This window comes from Sapajus apella, unplaced genomic scaffold (assembly GCF_009761245.1).
Source record: "Sapajus apella isolate SASKATOON/1434 unplaced genomic scaffold, GSC_monkey_1.0 scaffold23, whole genome shotgun sequence".
NCBI classification, from domain to species: domain Eukaryota; kingdom Metazoa; phylum Chordata; class Mammalia; order Primates; family Cebidae; genus Sapajus; species Sapajus apella.
Window position 1 is genome coordinate 30,606,012 of NW_022436963.1, and position 20,130 is coordinate 30,626,141.

The following is a 20,130-nucleotide window of genomic DNA, read 5'->3' on the forward strand; positions in this document are numbered from 1 at the left end:
GTCAAAGGGTCTACCCCTCAAAACAGTGCCTAAATTTCCTTTCCTTTCTTTTCTTTCCCTCCCTCCCCCCTCCTCTCCTCTCCTCTCTTCCTTCTTTCCTTCTCTCTCTCTCTCTCTCCCTCTCTCTCTCCCTCTCTCCCTCTTTCTTTCTTTCTTTCATCTTGCTCTGTCATCCAGGCTTAAGTGCTGCAGTAGCATGATCTCAGAGAGCTGTAACCTTCGCCTCCTGGGTTCAAGCAATTCTTGTACCTCAGTCTCCCAGGTAGTTGGGACTACAGGCACGTGCCACCACACCCAGCTAATTTTTATATGTTTTAGTAGAAATGGAGTTTCACCATGTTGGCCAGGCTGGTCTCAAACTCCTGACCTCATGTGATCCTCCCAACTTGCCCTCCCAAAGTGCTGGGATTATAGGCATGGGCTACCACACCCAGCCAAGAGCCTATATTTCTGTTCTCAATTACCTCAAACCGTATCAAGAGAAGAGATTAGAATTCTCAAGCAACTGACCCAAAGTGGGGGCCTAATTTCACCTGGAATTCCCAGAGTACCCCTCCTCTGCCCTGAAAAGCTGCTTAGACATGGTCTGTCAGCTGCGGGTGCAACTAAGGGAACCAAGAAACACAGGGTTTCAAGCCCTCACCCTGAAATTTCCCCACGGCCTTTCCAGGTGAAGAAAAGTACAGGGAAGGAATAAACAATCTTTTGATTGAAAGGAATCCAAAAACCTGGGCTTTGGTTCTGGCTTCCTAAGCATCAGTGGAGCAAAAGTGCCTATTACCACGGAAATGATGAGAAAGCACCAATAGGACTTCTGAGATTCAAATTCTCTGGAGGCAAGGACTGTGTGATGTTTACGTTTGCCAGTAGCACAGAGAAGGTGCTCAAAATGCTATTCCACAAATGAAAGAAAAAGAACATAATCCAGTCTGCCAAACAACAAGAGGCAATGCTGACGGGGAAAGGATTTTCCAAAGGGAGATGTTCCAACTGAGAGGCGCTTAGAAACCATAATCTCTCATTCACCAAGTGCTTGCTGTGTGGTGGGCACAGTGAGTTAACCGCTCTTTTTAATCCACGGAACACTCAGTATTATTGAGTCTTATTATTACTCCATTTTATAGACAAGGAAACAGAAGCAAAGGATTTCAGCCGGTGGCCCCAAGATAGCAGAGCTGGGATGGGGACCTAGGTTGAAATCATTTTAAAACCACCCTCTTAACCATGTTACTGTCAGCCGCAGCTTCCATCATTGCCTACTTTCCAAGCCAGCAGCAGATCCAAGGGAAGTTGCCCAGATTTACTGTAGCCTTAGGAGTGACTTGTTACATTCTCAGCACAACTTTCAGATGAAACACTAAGCCTATAAGGTTAGTAAGTCAGCTGGAAAGCCAAGCGACTGACCTCACTTTCATCACTTAACCGTGGCTCTGTTACTCAGTGCAGCAGAAAGAACTTTACTGAGAGAGATGAATAACCATATTAGCAAACTCTCTGCTCTTTTCTTTTAATGTTTCTGTTATAACCCCAACCCATCTTGCTGACCTGCTGCCATCCCAATCTTACAGCATATGGCTCTCCCTTCCCAGGAGTGTGATACACTGGGAAAAGATGACTAAGAAAAGCCCCTTTCTTGAGCACAACTAAGTAAGGAAGGCAATTTACAAGTCACCCTCCAAAGCCCCTAGCTGGTAACCTAAGGGAAGTTCTTAAAACAGCTCTACTGCTCCTCGAAGAAGCAGGAAAACATGACGCAGAAAAACAAGAAGAAAGAAGTGCAGGCACACACATGCACCCCTCTCACTGCATTTACTTTGGGTATAGAAAAGCCATCATGCTTCAGGACTGAAGGGCAAGCGGAGGGCAGCTATGGCTCAGGGCACTGACTAGGCATTTACTTAAGAAACTAAAAGAAGTGGGAAAAGAAAGAGAGAAGAAAATCCTTTCTCCACTTACTGAATTTCTCAAAAGGCTGGACCCTGTCTTCTTTATCTTTGGGTTTCATGGACCTATCATAATGACCTCACCAATTGCTGCCATCCTTTCTAAGGGCACCTCCTCCAAGAAGCCTTCATGGCTCCAAGTGGTGGATAACAGAGAGGTCACCCAGGCACCCCCTCAATCATATCCATAACAACTCTTATCAGAGTGCATCTTGATTCATCTGATTGGCACTCAATCTTTCTTCGACAAACTAGAAGCTTCCTAACAGCAGGATTTGTGTTACACATCCCTGTATCCCAAGAGCAGATACAGCCCCATACTACAGTAGATACTTAGGAAAGGTAGGCTGACTCCAGTGCTACAGGACTTTGCCTTGGTCCCTGTCCCATTCATACGATATCAATGACTTAAAAACAGCCAAATCTGTTGGTTATAATAAGTTGGAAGGGAGAGCTACCACCATTGATGACAGCAGTGAGAGCCACAGTGATTTCTACCAGCTGTCTCTCAAGGTTGAATCCCATAAACAAAATGAAATCTCATGGAGAGATGAACTAGGCATTGCGTTAAGTTTCAAAATGTAAATATAGAACAAAAATTGAAAATAATTTTAAAAACCCACTTCTAAAAAAAAACTGCATGTAAAAAATGGCTACATAAAAAAATTACTGTGTATGAACAATATTTGGGGAGACCTAGCCTGAGATCAACATAGGAGAAAAATGTAAGTTTTATTTGCCTACAGGCTTAACAGGAACCATCAGTGAGGTATGGTTCTTCCTTGTTACTACTGCAGCTACTACTCATAGTAACAGTAGTAGTACCCATAGTAGTGGTAGGATGGCACTAGTAGCAATTAGGATGGAAGCTACCATGTATTACATGCTATTTGCCAAACATTGTGCTAAGCACCTTATTACATTCTCTCACTTCCTTACAACTCTATGAAGTAGGAATCTTCATCCCCATTTAAGAAAGAAGTAAACTGAGTCTCCAAGCAGTTAAGTGACTTGCACAGGGTCACACATCTGGCAAGCCACAGTTATCCCTAAAACTGTGATTCAAGCCCCGCTTGATTGGCATCCACTAACCAAACTCTTAACTACTGACATAATCTGAGGCCCAATGAGACAGAATGAACAAAAAAAGGAGAGCCCCACTTTTTTTTTCTTTTTTTGAGACAGAGTTTCACTCTTGTTACCCAGGTTGGAGTGCAATGGCGCGATCTCGGCTCACCGCAACCTCCGCCTCCTGGGTTCAGGCAATTCTCCTGCCTCAGCCCCCTGAGTAGCTTGGATTACAGGCATGCACCACCATGCCCAGCTAATTTTTTGTATTTTTAGTAGAGACGGGGTTTCACCACATTGACCAAGATGGTCTCGATCTCTTGACCTCGTGATCCACCCGCCTCGGCCTCCCAAAGTCCTGGGATTACAGGCATGAGCCTGTAATCGCGCCCGGCCTGAGCCCCACTTTTATATGTGCATCTACCAGACAACGTCTAGAATACTGTGTATAATTCTGGGTGTCCATTTAGAAAAAGGGACATTTTCCCCCAACTCCTGTTATTCAGAGGAATGTAACTGGGTTGCCCTGAATTGCAAACCCTGTTATCCCAAGTGCAGCAGAAGAATGGGAATGCTTATCTAGAAATAGAAAAATGGGCAGGGCAGGGAAGACACTATGATAGTCCTTAGATATCTGAAGAGCTTTTATGTACAAGGCAGAGGAAGATATATTCTTGTTCTTGGCCATAGCAGAATGAGGGCCATTGAGCTGACACTTCAGGGGAGATCTTAGGTGGACACAGGAACCGTCAGTGACAAAATCTGATAATGTAGTAAGTTGCCCTAAGTGTTGGAGAGTTCTTGTTCACCAAGTTTTTAGCAAGAGGCTATAGGACCACAGTTGTCAGGGGCATCAAAGAAGGAATGTCTACAGGGGGTGAGGTTAGAGGAGGTTTTCTACTTCCCACCTTTCAGATCCACTGTTCCTCCAAAGTAAGGAGGCCATGATACATTTTGGTGTTCCGCTCTCTTTGCTTAGGAAGAATCAGTAGTTGTAACGTGAGGCTCTGGGGGTAATTTTGTCCCGAAGTGGAAACAAACAGTATTTCTACCATCATCCAAATAGTAACTGGAATTAGAATTCGCTCTTTTCAAGCAAGAAGCATATGTTTGGATAACATATTTGGAAATGTGTCTGCAGGATCTAAATATCCGAACCATACATTCAAGTTTATTTCTACTTCTCAATGGTTCTATTATACAGGATGAAGAAGCTTGCAACTGATCCACAACGAAAAATAAAAATGGGTAAACATTAGCACTTCCTCCAGAAGACATTCATCTTCCACTAGGGAGAAGGAGATAAAATTGTTTTCCTAAACATAGTCCCGAAACGCTGATATTTTGATCACCTTGCTCTCTCCTTGGCATTTACTATGTATAACCTGCAGCTGTATTAAATTTATTATCAGCTGAACTTCATTATCACTTTCATGCTTTTTTTCATTTTGAACACTAGGTTAGTTCTCCATCAAACTGATTTATTCATGTCCCCAGAATGTCTAGATTAAAAACATGTGAGTGAGCCAGGTGCGGTGGCTCACACCTGTAGTCCTAGTACTTTGGGAGGCTGAGGCTGGTGGATCACCTGAGGTCAGGAGTTTGAGACCAGCCTGATGAATAGGGTGAAACCACATCTCTACTAAAAATATGAAATTAGCTGGGCATGGTGGCACATGGCACATGCACCTCCTGAAGCTGAGGCAGGAGAATTGCTTGAACCCAGGAGGTGGAAGTTGCAGTGAGCTGAGATAACACCAGCTCCAGCTTGGGCAACAAGAACAAAACTCCATCTCAAGGAAACAAAACAAAACAAAAAACATGTGAGTGAAGGCCTTATGGCAGGGAAAATTTCTCAATCAATTTCCTCCCCCAGCCCCCAGCACATACTAGGTATTCAATGAATGCTTGCTTCAAATGATGAGGCTGTTGATGGGACAGTCAATGAGTATGAAAGTCTTAACTAAGGAGAAGGATGATGTGATATTTACTGTTTTTTGCCTGACTGAGAAAATGACAATCTCACTGCCTGGGTGGAGGAAGATCAGGAGGTAAGTAACACTCTCATATTTCTGTTGCACACTGAGACACAGTGCTGAGAGGCCAGAAGATCATGGAGAAGAGGAACAATCAAAGTGTGGAGTTTAAAGGATTGACAAAAATACTGTGAGTTCAAGCCCTAAGTCCCATCTTGCAATGGCAAAGAAGTATCTGAGTGAAGTCAGCAAGTGTGGCATCTGCAAGCATGAATATACATGCTAATCTCTGGCCAGGGGACTGGTATGTGCCCCAAATTTACTTAATGTGCTATGTGCGGATATGCAAGAGCTCAGAGGAGTGGCTGCTGCATACCGCGGAGGACAGACAAGGAGGGCTTATCTCAGGTCAATTCTATTTTTGTGTGTGTGTATTTTGCTTGTTTTAATTTTTTGAGACCAGATCTGGCTCTGCTGCACAAGCTAGAATGCAGTTGTGCGATCTTGGCTCACTGCAACCTCCACCTTCCAAGCTCAAGCCATCCTCCCTCCTCAGTCTCCTGAGTAGCTGGGACTACACGCATGTGCCACCGTGCCCAGCTAACTTTTTGTATTTTTTACAAAGATGAGATTTTGCCGTATCGCCCAGGCTGTTCATGAACTCCCGAGCTCCAGCAATCCTCCCACCTCAGCCTCCTAGAGTGCTGGGATTACAGGCATGAGCACTGTAACTAGCATACCCCAGGTCAATTCCACACATCAAAGCAACCCTGAGAAACAGAAGACACTTCCCAAAATGTCTAGAGCTATACAATCTACTAGACAATCAAATCCACATTAACAGAAACAAAACAAACTGAATCTCTGGCTAAAATTTGGTAAGTAGCAGAGATTCATTCAGAGGAGGAATACATTTTGGAAAACTTTGATCCCACTGGACTTTGATGATCCAAGAAGCATGAGCAAAGTTTTCATTAAGAGGAGTATGTGAGAAGCCAACAAAAGGTAAGTGTCAGGGCAATATCGGCAATCATTAATTATAAATATCATTTTCTTCCCATCTGCTTTTTTTTCTTCTTTCCCCTATGCTTCTAAAGGCCAATGTTGCTCATTAATTCTGCTGATGGGAGTAAGCAATATTATAATTAGATAGCCAAAACATAATATAAACAAAAACAGTAAAACAACAACAGTCCTCTGGAAGTAGAATGATACAAAGTATTTCATATATAATGACAAATTAAATTTCACACAATTTCATCCTGTATAATTATTTCCAATTTGTAGACAAGGAAACTGAAGATACAGTCTAAATTTAGCAGCAGTCCTTTAATATCAAGTGGCAGAGCTATAATCCAAGTTACTTTCGTTAATTCCAAAATTAGACTTCTTTCCCTGATAGCTGGGAGTAGCGGCTCACGCCTGTAATCCCAGCACTTTGGGAGGCGGAGGCGGGTGGATCACCAGAGATCAGGAGTTCAAGACTAGCCTGGAAAATATGGCGAAACCCCGCCTCTATTAAACCAAAAATACAAAAAAAATTAGCCAGGCATGGTGGCATGGGCACCTGCAATGCCAGCTACTCGGGAGGCTGAGGCAGGAGAACTGCTTGAACCTAGGAGACGGAGGTTGCCATGAGCCAAGATTGCACGACTGCACTCCATCCTGGGTGACAAAGCGAGCCTCTGTCTCAAATAAAACAAAACAAAAACAAAATCAGAGTTCTCTCCCTGAGAAAAAGAAGCCACCTTAATACAATCGTGTCGCTAACAGAAAGGGAAGGATCTCAAAGATCACTCCATCCTGTCACATCATCAGCTCAACAAGTCAGCATGGGACTTTGTACTGAAAGTGAGTATGCAGATGTGGGAAATTAGAACGTTATATAAGCTCTACATATTCTTTTAACTGAAAGCATTACATAGTGCCACAAATTAATATCGGTCTCAGACTTAGGCAACTGAAAAGTAAATAACCACAAACTACATTTTCAAAAACCACATTATTATTTGGTTAAAATACATCACAGCACTGGCCATATACTAGATTGTGTCTGTAAGGAGGGGAATGATGCCATCTTAATGTGGCATCTCCATGGGACACACGCAAGGGGGACACACACACACACACACACACACACACACACATGCACAGCTAACACCAAGCTGACGCTGACCCTTACTTCACACGGCCAAATACCTCATCTTCTCTTAGATGTGTACAAAGCACACATGACTGTTTCCACAACCTGCTTTTGCCATAAATGACTGCCCAATAAAATAAAAACTAATGATTAACTTTTGCTCCCTGGAAATCACTAAATAAGAAAAAGGTACTTCCTGAACAGCCTTTGCATACAGGGCACTGACTATTCCCAAGCTCTCCAAAAAGCTTTAAAATTGTTTGCTGTTATAAGTTAGTCATAGAACTAACATAAATATATAACAGAAGAGGTCAGTTCCTGAATTGAAATATTTACTAACCAGGTAGATATTTTTGTTAACTTTCCCTGAAAATGTCTCTTCTAACCAGCCTCTGCTTATGAAACATCTGGAGTCTGGACAGTCATCAAACTCCCTCAATTCCGGATATGTGGAATTGTCATTATTGTAGGGTCAATAATTATATATAGGTTCTTTGCTAAGCACTAGAGATACACAGTCCATTAGGAAAGAAAAGCAAATAAATTAAGATCTCAAAGAGAAATAGGAATTAACCAGACCAAATGAGAACTACCATGGCTGTGAAGAATTGCAGGGCTCAAATCCCAGAGAGGTGAGGTGAACTGTTGCTTTAAATGGCAGACGGAAGGCTGAGAAGCTGAGCAGAACTTTCAATAGACTCACAGTCTGAGGAAACAAAAAAACTGGAGGTCAAGGCCCTCCAAGGTGGAGGATCTATAGCAAAGCCCTTAGACTTTTGGTTGGCACCCTGAAGAACTATAACCAGGGGAAAATGGAAATAGAATGGCCCTTATAAGGACTGAAGCTCTGCTTCAAATCATCTCAATTCCTGACTAGATTGAAGCTAATCTGAAATAGAAGTTTCTAGAAGCAAACGTAAATCCTCTCCAGAGACACATCACATTATCTAGATCTCAAATAACCTCCACAATTTTTCACATCAAATGTCTGATACTCAGTCAAAACTAACCAGGCATGGGAGAAAACAAGATGTGACCGAAAGCCAAGAACAACAACAGAAACAGATCAATGTGGTATCAGATATTAGAGTTAACAGACAAACTTTAAAAATGATGACTGAAAAACACAGTGAAACAGCCCTGCACACTGATCAGAGCAGCTTAAATAAAACATACTGACAATATCAAGCACTGATGAGAAGAACAGTTTTTGTTCTTTTTCTTTGGCTAAAAGAGAGTAAACTGTGAACATATGTTAAATCTATGTGGTAGGTACAGAGTTATCTATTACACTATTTTCTTTACTATTCTGAATTTGTAACATTTCATAATTAACTGTTTAAAGATGTGGCTAGAGAGATCAGCAAGGGTTAAATTATGTTAGCCTTCAAAAGTCATGTTCAGGAATTTATAGGCATAAATCTGACAGGCACAGTGTCCCACATCTCTAATCCCAGCACTTTGGGAGGCCAAGGCGGGAGGATTGCTTGAGGCCAGGAGTTTGAGACCAGTCTGTGTAACAGAGCAAGATCCCATCTCTACAAAAATTAAAAATAAAAGTAATAAGGCCAGGCATGGTGGCTCATGCCTGTCATCCCAGAACTTTTGGAAGCCAAGGTGGGCCTGAGGTCAGGAGTTAACAGATTAGTCTGGCTAACATGGCGAAACTCTGTTTCTACTAAAAATACAAAAATTAGCTGAGCATGGTGACAAGCACCTGTAATCCCAGTTACTTGGGAGGCTGAGGCATGAGAATCACTTGAACGTGGGAGGCAGAGGCTGCAGTGAGCTGATATGGAGCCACTGCACTCCAGCCTAGGGGATCATGTGAGACTCTGTTTCCCCCCAGAAAATAATAATAACCAAAAAAAAGATAAAAGTATTAAGTTTTAAAAAAATAATTTATACTTTATTCTTCAGATAATGAGGCATTAAAGGATTTTAAACAGGGGAGTAACTGCATGTGACTTGCTCTCTATATAGATCAGTCGAGTTGCAATATAGCAAAGAAAGGAAAGGCAGGGAGCCCTCTGGGAGGCTGCTGCAGTAACCTAGATGAGGGATGCTCGTGGCTTGTCTGCTGGCAATAAAGAAAAGCTGTAAAGACATGAATTACGGAGTACGAATTGTCCAAGGATTTGGGGTTTAGTTCTCAAAACTGTTGAATTATATCCCAGTCCAATGAGGAAGCAAAGGAAGTCACTGGGACAAAGAGAAACCTAAAATGGGAACAATTTCATGAGTGCAAGGGCAACATCCAGCACAAAGCCTGGGATTGGTGAAAAGATAAATGTGAGTTTTTCTGTAAATCCTTAGAAGAAACACAAGTAACTCTAAAACTGAAAGCTAACAAGCACTCAGCTCGACACCAGATGGTCAGATAGATACATTCACAACTTGCCAGCATTCTAAGGCCTTGCACACCCCCTTCCAAGCATGCAGATGCTTTTATCCGAGAGGAAAAAAATTCTATTTCTGATTCTGACAGCAAATGCCAAGTCACATCTTGCCAGTAGAAAATGACATCTCCCAACCACAAACCCACCTAGAATTTTACAACCATATTCTCATTTTGACCACTACTTCCACCAGCCCTGCCAGAAAGTAAAAGAAACTGAGGAGGGATGAGAGTTTCTGAAGAACTCAGCTTTTTTATCTGTACCCCCCCCAAAAATAGATCTGTTTCTCTAGATTATTCATGAGCAGCCTACATGTTATTCTGTGAAGAAAAATTAAGCATATCAAACAACTTTACTTCCATATTCTGAAAAATTAGCCTCAGGCAGAGTCTATTTCTTCAATTGCTCCGTAATCCTATACTGAGAAGATATCGAAGAGTTACTTTTCTTTATCGTTACCCTTTGAGCCTTATCAAAAGATTCCAGTTTAAAATTAAGCACATCAAGTATCCAGTCTAGCTAGTTTGGTTATAAATATACATTCTTGGAACTGAATTATGAATGACTACTTTGCTGGAGATGGGATTTTTGCATGATATTTTCCCCGCAATCTGTTCACACCACAAAAAATATTCAGAGATGTTCTTTTTAAAAGAAGCACTTTCCACACACATGCCCATGTAGTGTCTCCATTTTTACATATTCTGCTGGGTAGTTTGGTTTTAGAGGCAGGGTAGTATACTATTTGCATTCAACATTTTTCACATGCCATAATAAGTAAAACTTAGACAAACACGGTTGTCTTCTGTTACCAAAGTATATGATGCATTGGCCTGACATACTAAGAGGTTCGGGAATTAATCACTAAATGACACAACTTCCTGCGTCAACATTTAACCAGCTAACACCCTTTCTCATTCTCTCCAAACAATGCTGTTGAATCAAAATTTCAACCCATCAGAACTCAGACACTAGATACATGATAAATACCATCTAGCAGATCTTAATAGTTAATAATAAAACAGTAATGAACTTTATAGTTACTTATATATCATGCTTTGATCAAACTTACGAGCCTGAATATAATTTCTAAAGTTATACGCAGATTTCCTCAAGTAGTTATCACCATCACAATCCAGGAGAGATAAGATGCTCACAGACATTTTTACAAAATGCTCTAAGGTTGAAATAAGAAACACGTGCTTAACGTCACTTTGGGGAAATCCCAATATTAATTTACGGAGTATGTAAATATCTCTTGGAAACACATGAAAGTCTGGCTGCAAACTGCCCAGAGGACGGATGCTACCATTCCAAGATACATGCTCTGCAAATAATACTCACTGGGTTAAGTGTTTCTTCAACAGAATGATGAACAGTCCACCAATCTGAAGTCCATTCCCACGCATTCCCCACTATGTTGTATAAGCCATAACCATTGGGAGGAAAGGCATCAACCTAAAAAGAAAGAAAGGAAAAACACTGTCAAACTATCCACCTGGTTTAGAAAACATCTTCAGTGCAGAAATACAACAAGAGCTTTAATTTCAGAGTACGAATACTGATTTTTATTCTAATAGTCAAAGTACAATTTGGCCAACATAAAGACAAAGAAAAAGGCATTTTTTTTTTGGCTTTGAGTTCTTGGAGGGATTTAGAAACCTAAAGAGAGTTCATATTAAATGGTATGAAAGTCAGAGAAATTATTCCTAATAGAATGACTTAATATTACCATAAATCAAAAATTTATATCAAACATTGGGTGAGTAGGGGGAGAATAGATGATACTTAGACTTTCAAAATCATTCACAGGAAAATCCCGTTGGATCCAATATGAGTCTTGTTATCAGAGTTCAGCATTCCTGGCCACACAAATGTCTTTTAGCACCAAGAGACCCCAAGTCAGTCAGCTCCGTCTTCTCCACAAGTTTCCACTAACTCATCACCTGAAGCCTCAAAACTTAAGGGGATTCATTTTTTTAAAGAACATGTGAATTCATTATCAAGTGTATTTGTAATAGAGGGTTTTTAGTCTCTGAAACCTGAAGACTGCGGCAAACCGTATGAATTCTTCAGCAGAAAATTATACATTTCAAAGGCAAGTCAGACACTCTGCCACATAATACTGTCACAAACACAGGACCAAAGTGCAGAGTTTTTATAAAAGGGGGGAGGGCAAGAGAAAAAAAAACCTTTAACTGAAACAATAGTAAATGCAGAACAGTTTTGCTGGCTTAATGACTTACTATTTCTCCCAACTTCTTAAAATGGAACTTTTCAAACATAAAGGAAAATTTCATTTTTAAAATGAAAAAAATATATACATATCAATTAATTTTTGGGGTTTTAAAAATCTTTTTGTAAGTCCATGCTTTTGCCATACTAAATGAAGTAGGATGGAAGGAATGAATAAAGTAATATTCATTCCATGTGGCTTCAGATGGTTTGACATCTACACATGAATATGGAAGCATCTGATGCTTCCGCAATTCAGAGCACTCCAATCAAAGTCACGAAGCTACTGTGAAAAGACCTTAATCTGGATGAGTTGGAAAGCTGAAAATTCTCACCACACTGCTTCCAAAATCAGCAATCATTATGGAAACAGCAGTACTTATTCATTGGTTCATTCAGTAATTCCATGCACAGTGACTAAAGGCAGGGAGTGCTTCAATGACAAATAATGAATGACCTCATCTAGTTTAATGAGGGAGAAAAAAAATATATACCCAAAACTCAAAATCCAATTCTGAAAGGCAGAATGGGATGAGTGGGGTAAGAGAGGGAAATAAAATGTCAGAGAAATTCACAAGAGGGAGAAATTTCTGGCTGAAGGCATTTTCCTTTATGAAAGTAGAGTTATCTGGGCAGATTTTGAATGGGGCTCAGAGTTCAAAAGAGAAAGAAGAGGCCGCAGGCATAAATTACTTTTTGAAGAATTTGGAGATGATCAAAAAAGAGCATGGTAGAGCAATAGCTGGAAGGAATGGGAAGAAAAAGAAGAAATTCAGTTCTTTTAGGACGCAGGTTACCAAGTGAAATTAAAAGATGAAACAGGCCGAGCACAGTGGTTCATGCCTGTAATCATAGCACTTTGGGAAGCCAAGGTGAACGGATCACCTGAGGTCAGGAGTTCAAGACCAGCCTGGCCAACATGGTGAAACCCGTCTACTACAAATAAAAAAAAAATTAGCCAAGTGGGCACGTGATGTGTGCCTGTAATCACAGCTACTCAGGAGGCTGAGGAAAGAGAATTACTTGAACCCAGGAGGTGGAGGTTGCAGTGAGCCAACATGGCACCACTGCACTCCAGCCTGGACAACAGAGTGAGATTCCATCTCAAAAAACAAACAACAAACAAAAACAGATGAAACAAACACTGGAGGAAGGAATCATTTTCCAGACTTACAGAGCACAGGTGGAGGTGCCCCCAAATCAGTGTGCCTGAAGTCCTATCTGTGCACCAGCACTATTTTGTTTTTTCAGACAGGTTCTTGCTCTGTTTCCCAGACTGGAGTACGGTGATGCAATCACAGCTCACTGCAGCCTCAACCACCCAGGCTCAAGAGATCCTCCCAGCTCAGCCTCCCAAGTAGCTGTGACCACAATTTGTGCAGCACCAGACCCGGCTAATTTTTAAAATTTATTTGTAGTGATACAGTCTCCCCATGTTGCCCAGGCTGGTCTTGAATTCCTAAGCTCAAACAAACCTCTCATTTCAGCCTCCCAAAGTGCTGGGATTAGGAGCATGAGCCACCAGACCAGTGACACCAACAGTTAACAGCTAACATTAGGCAAGCAACTTAACCTATATAGGTGCTATTTTGTCTGTAAAATAGGAAAAATAATAGTACCTACTCAAGGATTTGGGCATTTTTTTCTTTAGCCACCTTAAATAATTTGATGTTTAAGTGACATAAAATGTGGAGGTTACCACCCCTAAAATTACTGTAGGTGAGCATGCCACTAAGGAAAATACAAATTTTAACTGCCTGTTGTTAAACTACTCCACTAACCAAAGCTTCCTCTCAGGAAACTTAAATGCAAACAAATGTATATGAGAATACTCCTGGCACATTTTCAGATAAATGAGCTGATATTCATTAAAGCCAAAACTAATCACTGGGTAACAAGCAGCATAGCAAAATGTAAATTCTTTAGGCTCACTGTGGTCAAAATAGTTTGCTCAGTATAAAATCAGATCTAGCTGGGTGCAGTGGCTCATGCCAGTAACCCCAGCACTTTGGGAGGCTAAGGCAGAAGGACAGCTTGAGGCCAGGAGTTCAAGACCAATATGGGAAACATAGTGAGACCCCATCTTCACAAAAAAAAAAAAAATTTTTTTTTAGACAAAGTCTCCCTCTTGTCACTCAGGCTGGAGTGTAATGCCCCATCTTGGATCACTGCAACCTCTGCCTCCCAGGTTCAAGTGATTCTGCCTCAGCCTCCGGAGTAGCTGGGACTACAGGCTTGCGCCACTATGCCCAGCTAATTTTTTTTGTTGTTGTTATTTTTAGTAGAGACGGGGTTTTACCATGTTGGCCAGGCTGGTCTCAATTTCCTGACCTGGTGATCTGCCTGCCTAGGCCTTCTAAAGTACTGAGATTACAGGCATGAGCCACTACGCCCAGCACAAAAAAAAATGTTTTTTTAAAATTAGCCAGGCATGGTGGTGTGCACTGCAGTCCCAGCTACTTGGGAGGCTGGGGTGGAAGGATCCCTTGAGCCCAGGAGGCCGAGGTTGCAGTAAGCTGTGATCATGCCACTGCACTCCAGCCTGGGCGACAGCGCAGGACCCTGTCTCATATAAATAAATAAAATCAGACCTGAAATAATAAATACATAAAATATCAAGTCAGGGAGCTATTTCCGCATGGTCCAACTCATTATCAAAGTTAAATTCCTGCTCCAACAGACCAGAGCATGTGGACACAAAAGAGCAGCTCAGGTGGACTTGAGATACTACGGGTAAACAATTTCCATAAGATAGAGATCTCATTAAGTCTCATTGTAAACACAGATGGCAGCTGTCTCTTTCTGGCTGGCTTGCTTGCTTTCTCCTCTAGCCCTGTTTGTCAGATTGGTTCCTTTAGGGCTCCCAGTAAATGTTCTCATTTTGTTTTAGAAACTTCCATGGCAGCTTCTTCAGGTAAATTTCCTACACATATGCTGAACTTCCAGTCAAATATTCCAATTCTAAACATCTGTAGAGTGTCCTTATTTCATACTGAACATCATGTTTTCTGAAAAGGTACACTGATTTTAAAAGAATAAATGGCTCTATCTTCCTTTTTCCATGTAATTAAATAGAAAAGAAACTCTGTAGCTCCAAGTGCTGTCAAATATGCATAACTAGCCAAGACAATCTTGTCAAGGCCTTTTGCTAAAATGAACAGGCACTTATATTATTTGTTTGGTTCATCGAAAATGCTTAACATAGGCCAGGCACGGTGGCTCATGCCTGTAATCCCAGCACTTCGGGAGGCCAAGGTGGGAAGATCACCTGAGGTTAGGAGTTAAAGACCAGGCTGGCCAACATGGCGATACCCCATCTCTACTAAAAACACAAAAATTAGTCGGCATAGGAAGGCTGAGGCAAGAGAACCGCTTGAACCCAGGAAACAGAGGCTGGAGAGAGCCGAGATCACACCACTGCACTCCAGCGTGGGCAACAGAGCAAGACTCCATCTCCAAAGAAAAAAAGAAAAAAGGAAAGAAAGAAATGGCTATCACAGGCTTGTCCAAATGAGGGCCTCGAAGGCCATCACCTGTGTCTTTGGAATGGAGCTCACCTATCTTTCAGGACCAACTGCTCCTGTTCAACTGTTGATCACATGGACCCTTCCGCACTTTGGCTTTCAAAGCACTTATTTGAATATTGGCTACTAGGACAACTAAGAACTGCATCTACAGCTCCACCCAGGCCCATACCTAGGCTTCAAGTTTTACTGCAGCTGCCTTGCTTGTCACAGCCCAGCAAGCATGAGGGGATCCAGGCTGCTGAGATCGTTTTTCTGCCAGTGTCTCTAGTGTGTCCACTGCCTAAGAAGGCCAAATATGGGCCAGTGGTCCAGTGCCATTCATTTTCCGGGTTAGCTGCATCCACAGCTCAGTTGTTACAGACTCCTTAGCAGATTCTGACTTTAATGGCCACTGTCCTGCTGTCTGTAACCACCAACACCTTTCTTGAGGTCTAATGAGCATCCACAGCAGGCATGCTTCACTGATATTCCGTGCATCCTGCAGTGCCACTTCTGCTGACCAAAAGCAGCTCACTGGGCACCCTCATTCCATGCCCAACTCAATACCAGCAAGCTGGGCTTCCTACCCATTTAAAGTTTGAGGAAAGGTTGAGATCATTTCCCCCCCCAAGACCTCTAATCAGTCATTCAATCAGTCAGGCAAATAAAATTATTTGCCTGCAAGAGTAGTAGCGCATTCTAAGGGAAACTTGGGAACTACCAGGTTTGATAAGTCATTTGCCTGCCGCCACTAAATAATTCACCCATTTCCCATGGGTTTGTGTTGGTTTATCATATATGAAACTCCCATATGTGGAATTTTATATATATATGCACTTTTATACATATTTAAGGGATACTCTCATGCAATTTATTTCTTGTATTAATAAATGCTTTATTTATTTATTCATTCATTCATTTATCTGATACAGAATCTTACTCTGTCACCCTGGCTGAACTGCAGTGGCACAATCTTGGCTCACTGCAATCTCTACCTCCTGGGTTCAGGCAATTTTCCTTCCTCAGCCTCCCACGTAGCTGGGACTACAGGTGCCCACCACCACGCTCAGCTAATTTTTTTATTATTAGTAGAGACAGGGTTTCATCATGTTGGCCAGGCTGGTCTTGAACTCCCGACCTCAGGTGATCCACCGGCCTCGGCCTCCCAAAATGTTGGGATTATAGGCATGAGCCATTGTGCCTGTCCCAAAACTATAATGCTTTAACTACTATAACTCAAAATAATTTTTCATTTCTGTTAGGTCAAGTGCCTCTTTGCTCTTCATCTTTTCCAAAAGTCTCTTTTTCTTTCTCTCTTGCTTGTTTGGTTTTTCAGTTTAAATCTTGGAATCACATGATGATGTCTCCAATAACTATCTATGTCACATTTAGAAATAAATTTTGATCCCTGCACTTTGGGAGGCTGAGGTGGGTGGATCACTTGAGGTCAGGAGTTTGAGACCAGCCTGGCCAACATGATGAAAACCCGCCTCTACTAAAAATACAAAAAATTAGCTGGGTGTGGTGGAGGGTGCCTATAATCCCAGCTACTTAGGAGGCTGAGGTGGAAGAATCACTTGAACCCGGGAAACGGAGGTTGTAGTTAGTAAAGATGGTGCTACTGCACTCCAGTCTAGGCAATGGAGCGAAGCTCTGTCTCACTAAAAAAAAAAAAAAAAAAAGAAAGAAATTTTGGAAGAACGATTATTCCATGAAACAAAAAGACTAATATATTTTTAAATAACTACTGTTTGAAGGGTTGATGAAAGAAAATTATTTTCTGTAGCAACAAATCCAGTAAAGGGCTATTTCTCCACCACAAGATTTCTTTTCTCACAGTGTTAAGAAAAAATAGAAATGTTTTTGCTATGCTTTGAATAATAGTGTCCCTTCAACAATTCATATTGAGACTTAATCCCCAATGCAACAGGATTAACATTTTTTTTTTTTTTTGGAGATAAAGTCTTGGTCACCCAGGCTGGAGCACAGTGGCACAATCTCAGCTCACTACAACCTCCACCTCCTGGGTTCCAGTGATTCTCTTACCTCAGCCTCCCAAGTAGCTGGGATTACAGGTGCACCCCCACCACACCCAGCTAATTTTTGTATTATTAGTAAAGACAGGGTTTCACCATGTTGGCCAGGCTGGTCTCGAACTCCTGACCTCAGGTGATCCACCTGCCTCGGCCTCCCAAAGTGCTGGGATTACACGAGTGAACCACTGTGCCTACCTGCAGCAGGATTAATTTAATTCCCAAATGCAAGTATGGCCTCTGAGGGTGTGACTATATCATGAGGGCTCCTCCCTCATGAGTGGGAATAGCGCCATTATAAAAGGGCTCAAGGCTGAAGGGAGTACTCTTTTCTCCTTCTGCCTTCTGCCAGGTGAGGACACAGCATTAGTCTTCTCTGGCAGATGCAGCCAACCCAATCATACTGGTCCCTTGGTTTTGGACTACCCAGCCTCAAAAGCTTTGAGAAATAATTGTCTATTGTTTACAAATTATCCAGTCTGTGGTATTTTGTCACAGCAGCAACAAGGGTCTAAGACAGTCTTTAACATGGCTTTATGAGTATACAAGTATGCCAGCAAAAGAATGGTGAAAAGGAGCTCTTGTATACCCATAGAGGAAAATATGCCCCAAGCACTGTAGAAAATAATTCAATCATATATCTGAAACTCACCAAGAAAGTTTTCTAGCCTTTGACTGAATTATTTCACTGCAGGGAATTTATCTTTAAAAAATTATCAAAGGGCTGTGTGCGGTGGCTCACACCTGTAATCCCAGCACTTTGGGAGGCTGAGGCTGGAGGATCACCTGAGGTCAGGATTTTGACACGAGCCTGGCCTACATGGTGAAACCCCATCGCTACTAAAAATACAAAATTATCCAGGTGTGGTGGTGTGCACCTATAGTCCCAGCTACTCGGGAGGCTGAGGTGGGAGAATTGCTTGAACCTGGGAAGCGGAGGTTGCAGTGAGCCAAGTGCACTACTGCACTACAGCCTGGGTGACAGAGTGAGAATGTGTCTCAAAAATAGATAAATAAATAAAATGGCTCAAGGTTGAAGGGAGTGCTCTTTTGCCCTTCTTCTGCCTTGTGCCAGAGAGGACACAACATTAGTCCCTTCTGGCAGATGCAGCCAACATCAATCATGCTGGTGCTTTGGTCTTGGATTTCCCAGCCTCCAGAACTGTGAAAAATAAATTTCTGTTGTTTATAAATTATCCAGTCTGTGGTATTTTCTTACAGTAGCACACAGGGTCCAAGACATTCTTTAACGTGGCTTTGTGAGTCTATGATTATGCCAGCAAAAGAATAGTATACACCCATAGAGGAAAACATGCCCTAAGCATTCTGGAAAACAATCTGGCCATATATCTAAAACTCTTACCAAGAAAGTTTTCTAGCCTTTGACTGAATTATTTCACTGCTGGGAATCTATCTATCAAAAATCGTCAAAGGTACAGGTTAATATTTATGTACAAGATGTTCACTGTAGGGAAAAAAACCAGAAATAACCTGTTTCTGGCAAATACATTAGGGTTCATTTAAATAATAGGGTTCATTTCCAGATGCTGAAGGACAATGTATTTGTGGCATACTGCTAATGACAGATGAAAGGTTTCTGATATAGGCAGGAAAAAACAGTAGGATTTAAAATACTATATCAAGTTTGACCTAAATGCATTATGTAAAAATAATATGATACATATACACTGGAAATACATATGCTGGCAAATATGGTAGTTAAGAGCATGGGCTTTGGAAACAAACCGACCTGGTTCAAATCCCAGCTGTGCCGCTTTCCAGCTGTGTAACCTTGGGCAAGTTAGTTAACCTCTCTGTGCCTCAGAATGCTCACCTGGAAAATGGGGATAATAGTACCTACCTTACAGAGTTGAATGGACAGTAAATAAGACAATTCATGCAAATGGCTTAGCACTATGCCCGGCACATTACAAGCACTCAATAACTACGAGTCATCATTAGCATCATCAACACAGAGAACGAACGAGAAGAAATGCACTAATATGTTAACAGGGGTTATTTCTGGGTGGTAGAATTCCAGGTCAGTTTAGCTTTCTCTTTTGTACTCTTCTTGTTTTTCCAAATATTCTACAATAAGTATTACAGAATCAAAAAAGAAAATCCATTATATAAAAAAGAGCATCTGATGAATTATTAGTATTTGCAATGTGCAACAGTGGATGGACATACGAAGGCAACACCATGTGAGTCAGAAAGTGAGCAATGCCTTTCACCCCGTGTCTACCAGGAGCTTCAGTTCTCAGCAGCTGCCGCCCTCCTGCAGAGGTCTCATTACTCACGGGCGCAGTTCCTTGGAAGCCGTCCTCACCAGTGTTGGTCACCGGAAACTCGCCCTGCCAAATGTTGGCATAATGCTGGCCTTTGGGCTGCAGTTTGTTGCCCCAGGGGAAAAGTCTGTCAGAAGAGACACAGGCATCAGCCTGTCAAACAGGCACAGGTTTTGGATTGAAGTCAGGAGAAGGGATGCAATGAAAAAGAGAACATTGCTCGCTTGTTCTGGGTGAGCCTTTTAAAAAAATATATAAATAAGTAAAGCTTTTAATCGGGATTTATTTTAAATTCCCTTATAACTTCTCATGTAAAGTGCACAACAGCCCCAGTCTTGCCCAGGTACTCAGGATGCCTGAAATAAATCACAAAACTAAAAGAAGGACTTATTGAAAGCTGAGAGAGTGGACCTCATTTTGGACTTATATGGTAGCGTGATCAGGCACCATCACACCATACTTTTTTATAAAGCCTGGGCTATTTTAAGGAGGTTTTCCTAGAAGACGTGAACCCAACACGAGTGTTCTGTCTCATGGCT

The 20,130-nt window shown here is 41.7% G+C and overlaps 1 protein-coding gene across 3 annotated transcripts in view; it reads right to left on the reverse strand.

Moving 5' to 3' along the window:
- The window catches only part of SUMF1 (sulfatase modifying factor 1), a 104,199-nt gene that overhangs the window by 33,552 nt on the left and 50,517 nt on the right, over window positions 1-20,130 (reverse strand). For 2 of the 3 annotated variants that reach the window (XM_032290531.1, XM_032290529.1), the window contains exons 6-7: window positions 19,604-19,718; window positions 10,874-10,987 (exon numbers count right to left, since the gene is read on the reverse strand). In XM_032290531.1, coding sequence (XP_032146422.1) covers window positions 10,874-10,987; window positions 19,604-19,718 — 229 coding nt within the window. Of the gene's footprint in view, window positions 1-9,034; window positions 9,350-10,873; window positions 10,988-19,603; window positions 19,719-20,130 lie in introns of those variants that run through there. The other variant, XM_032290532.1, reaches the window with a different exon arrangement.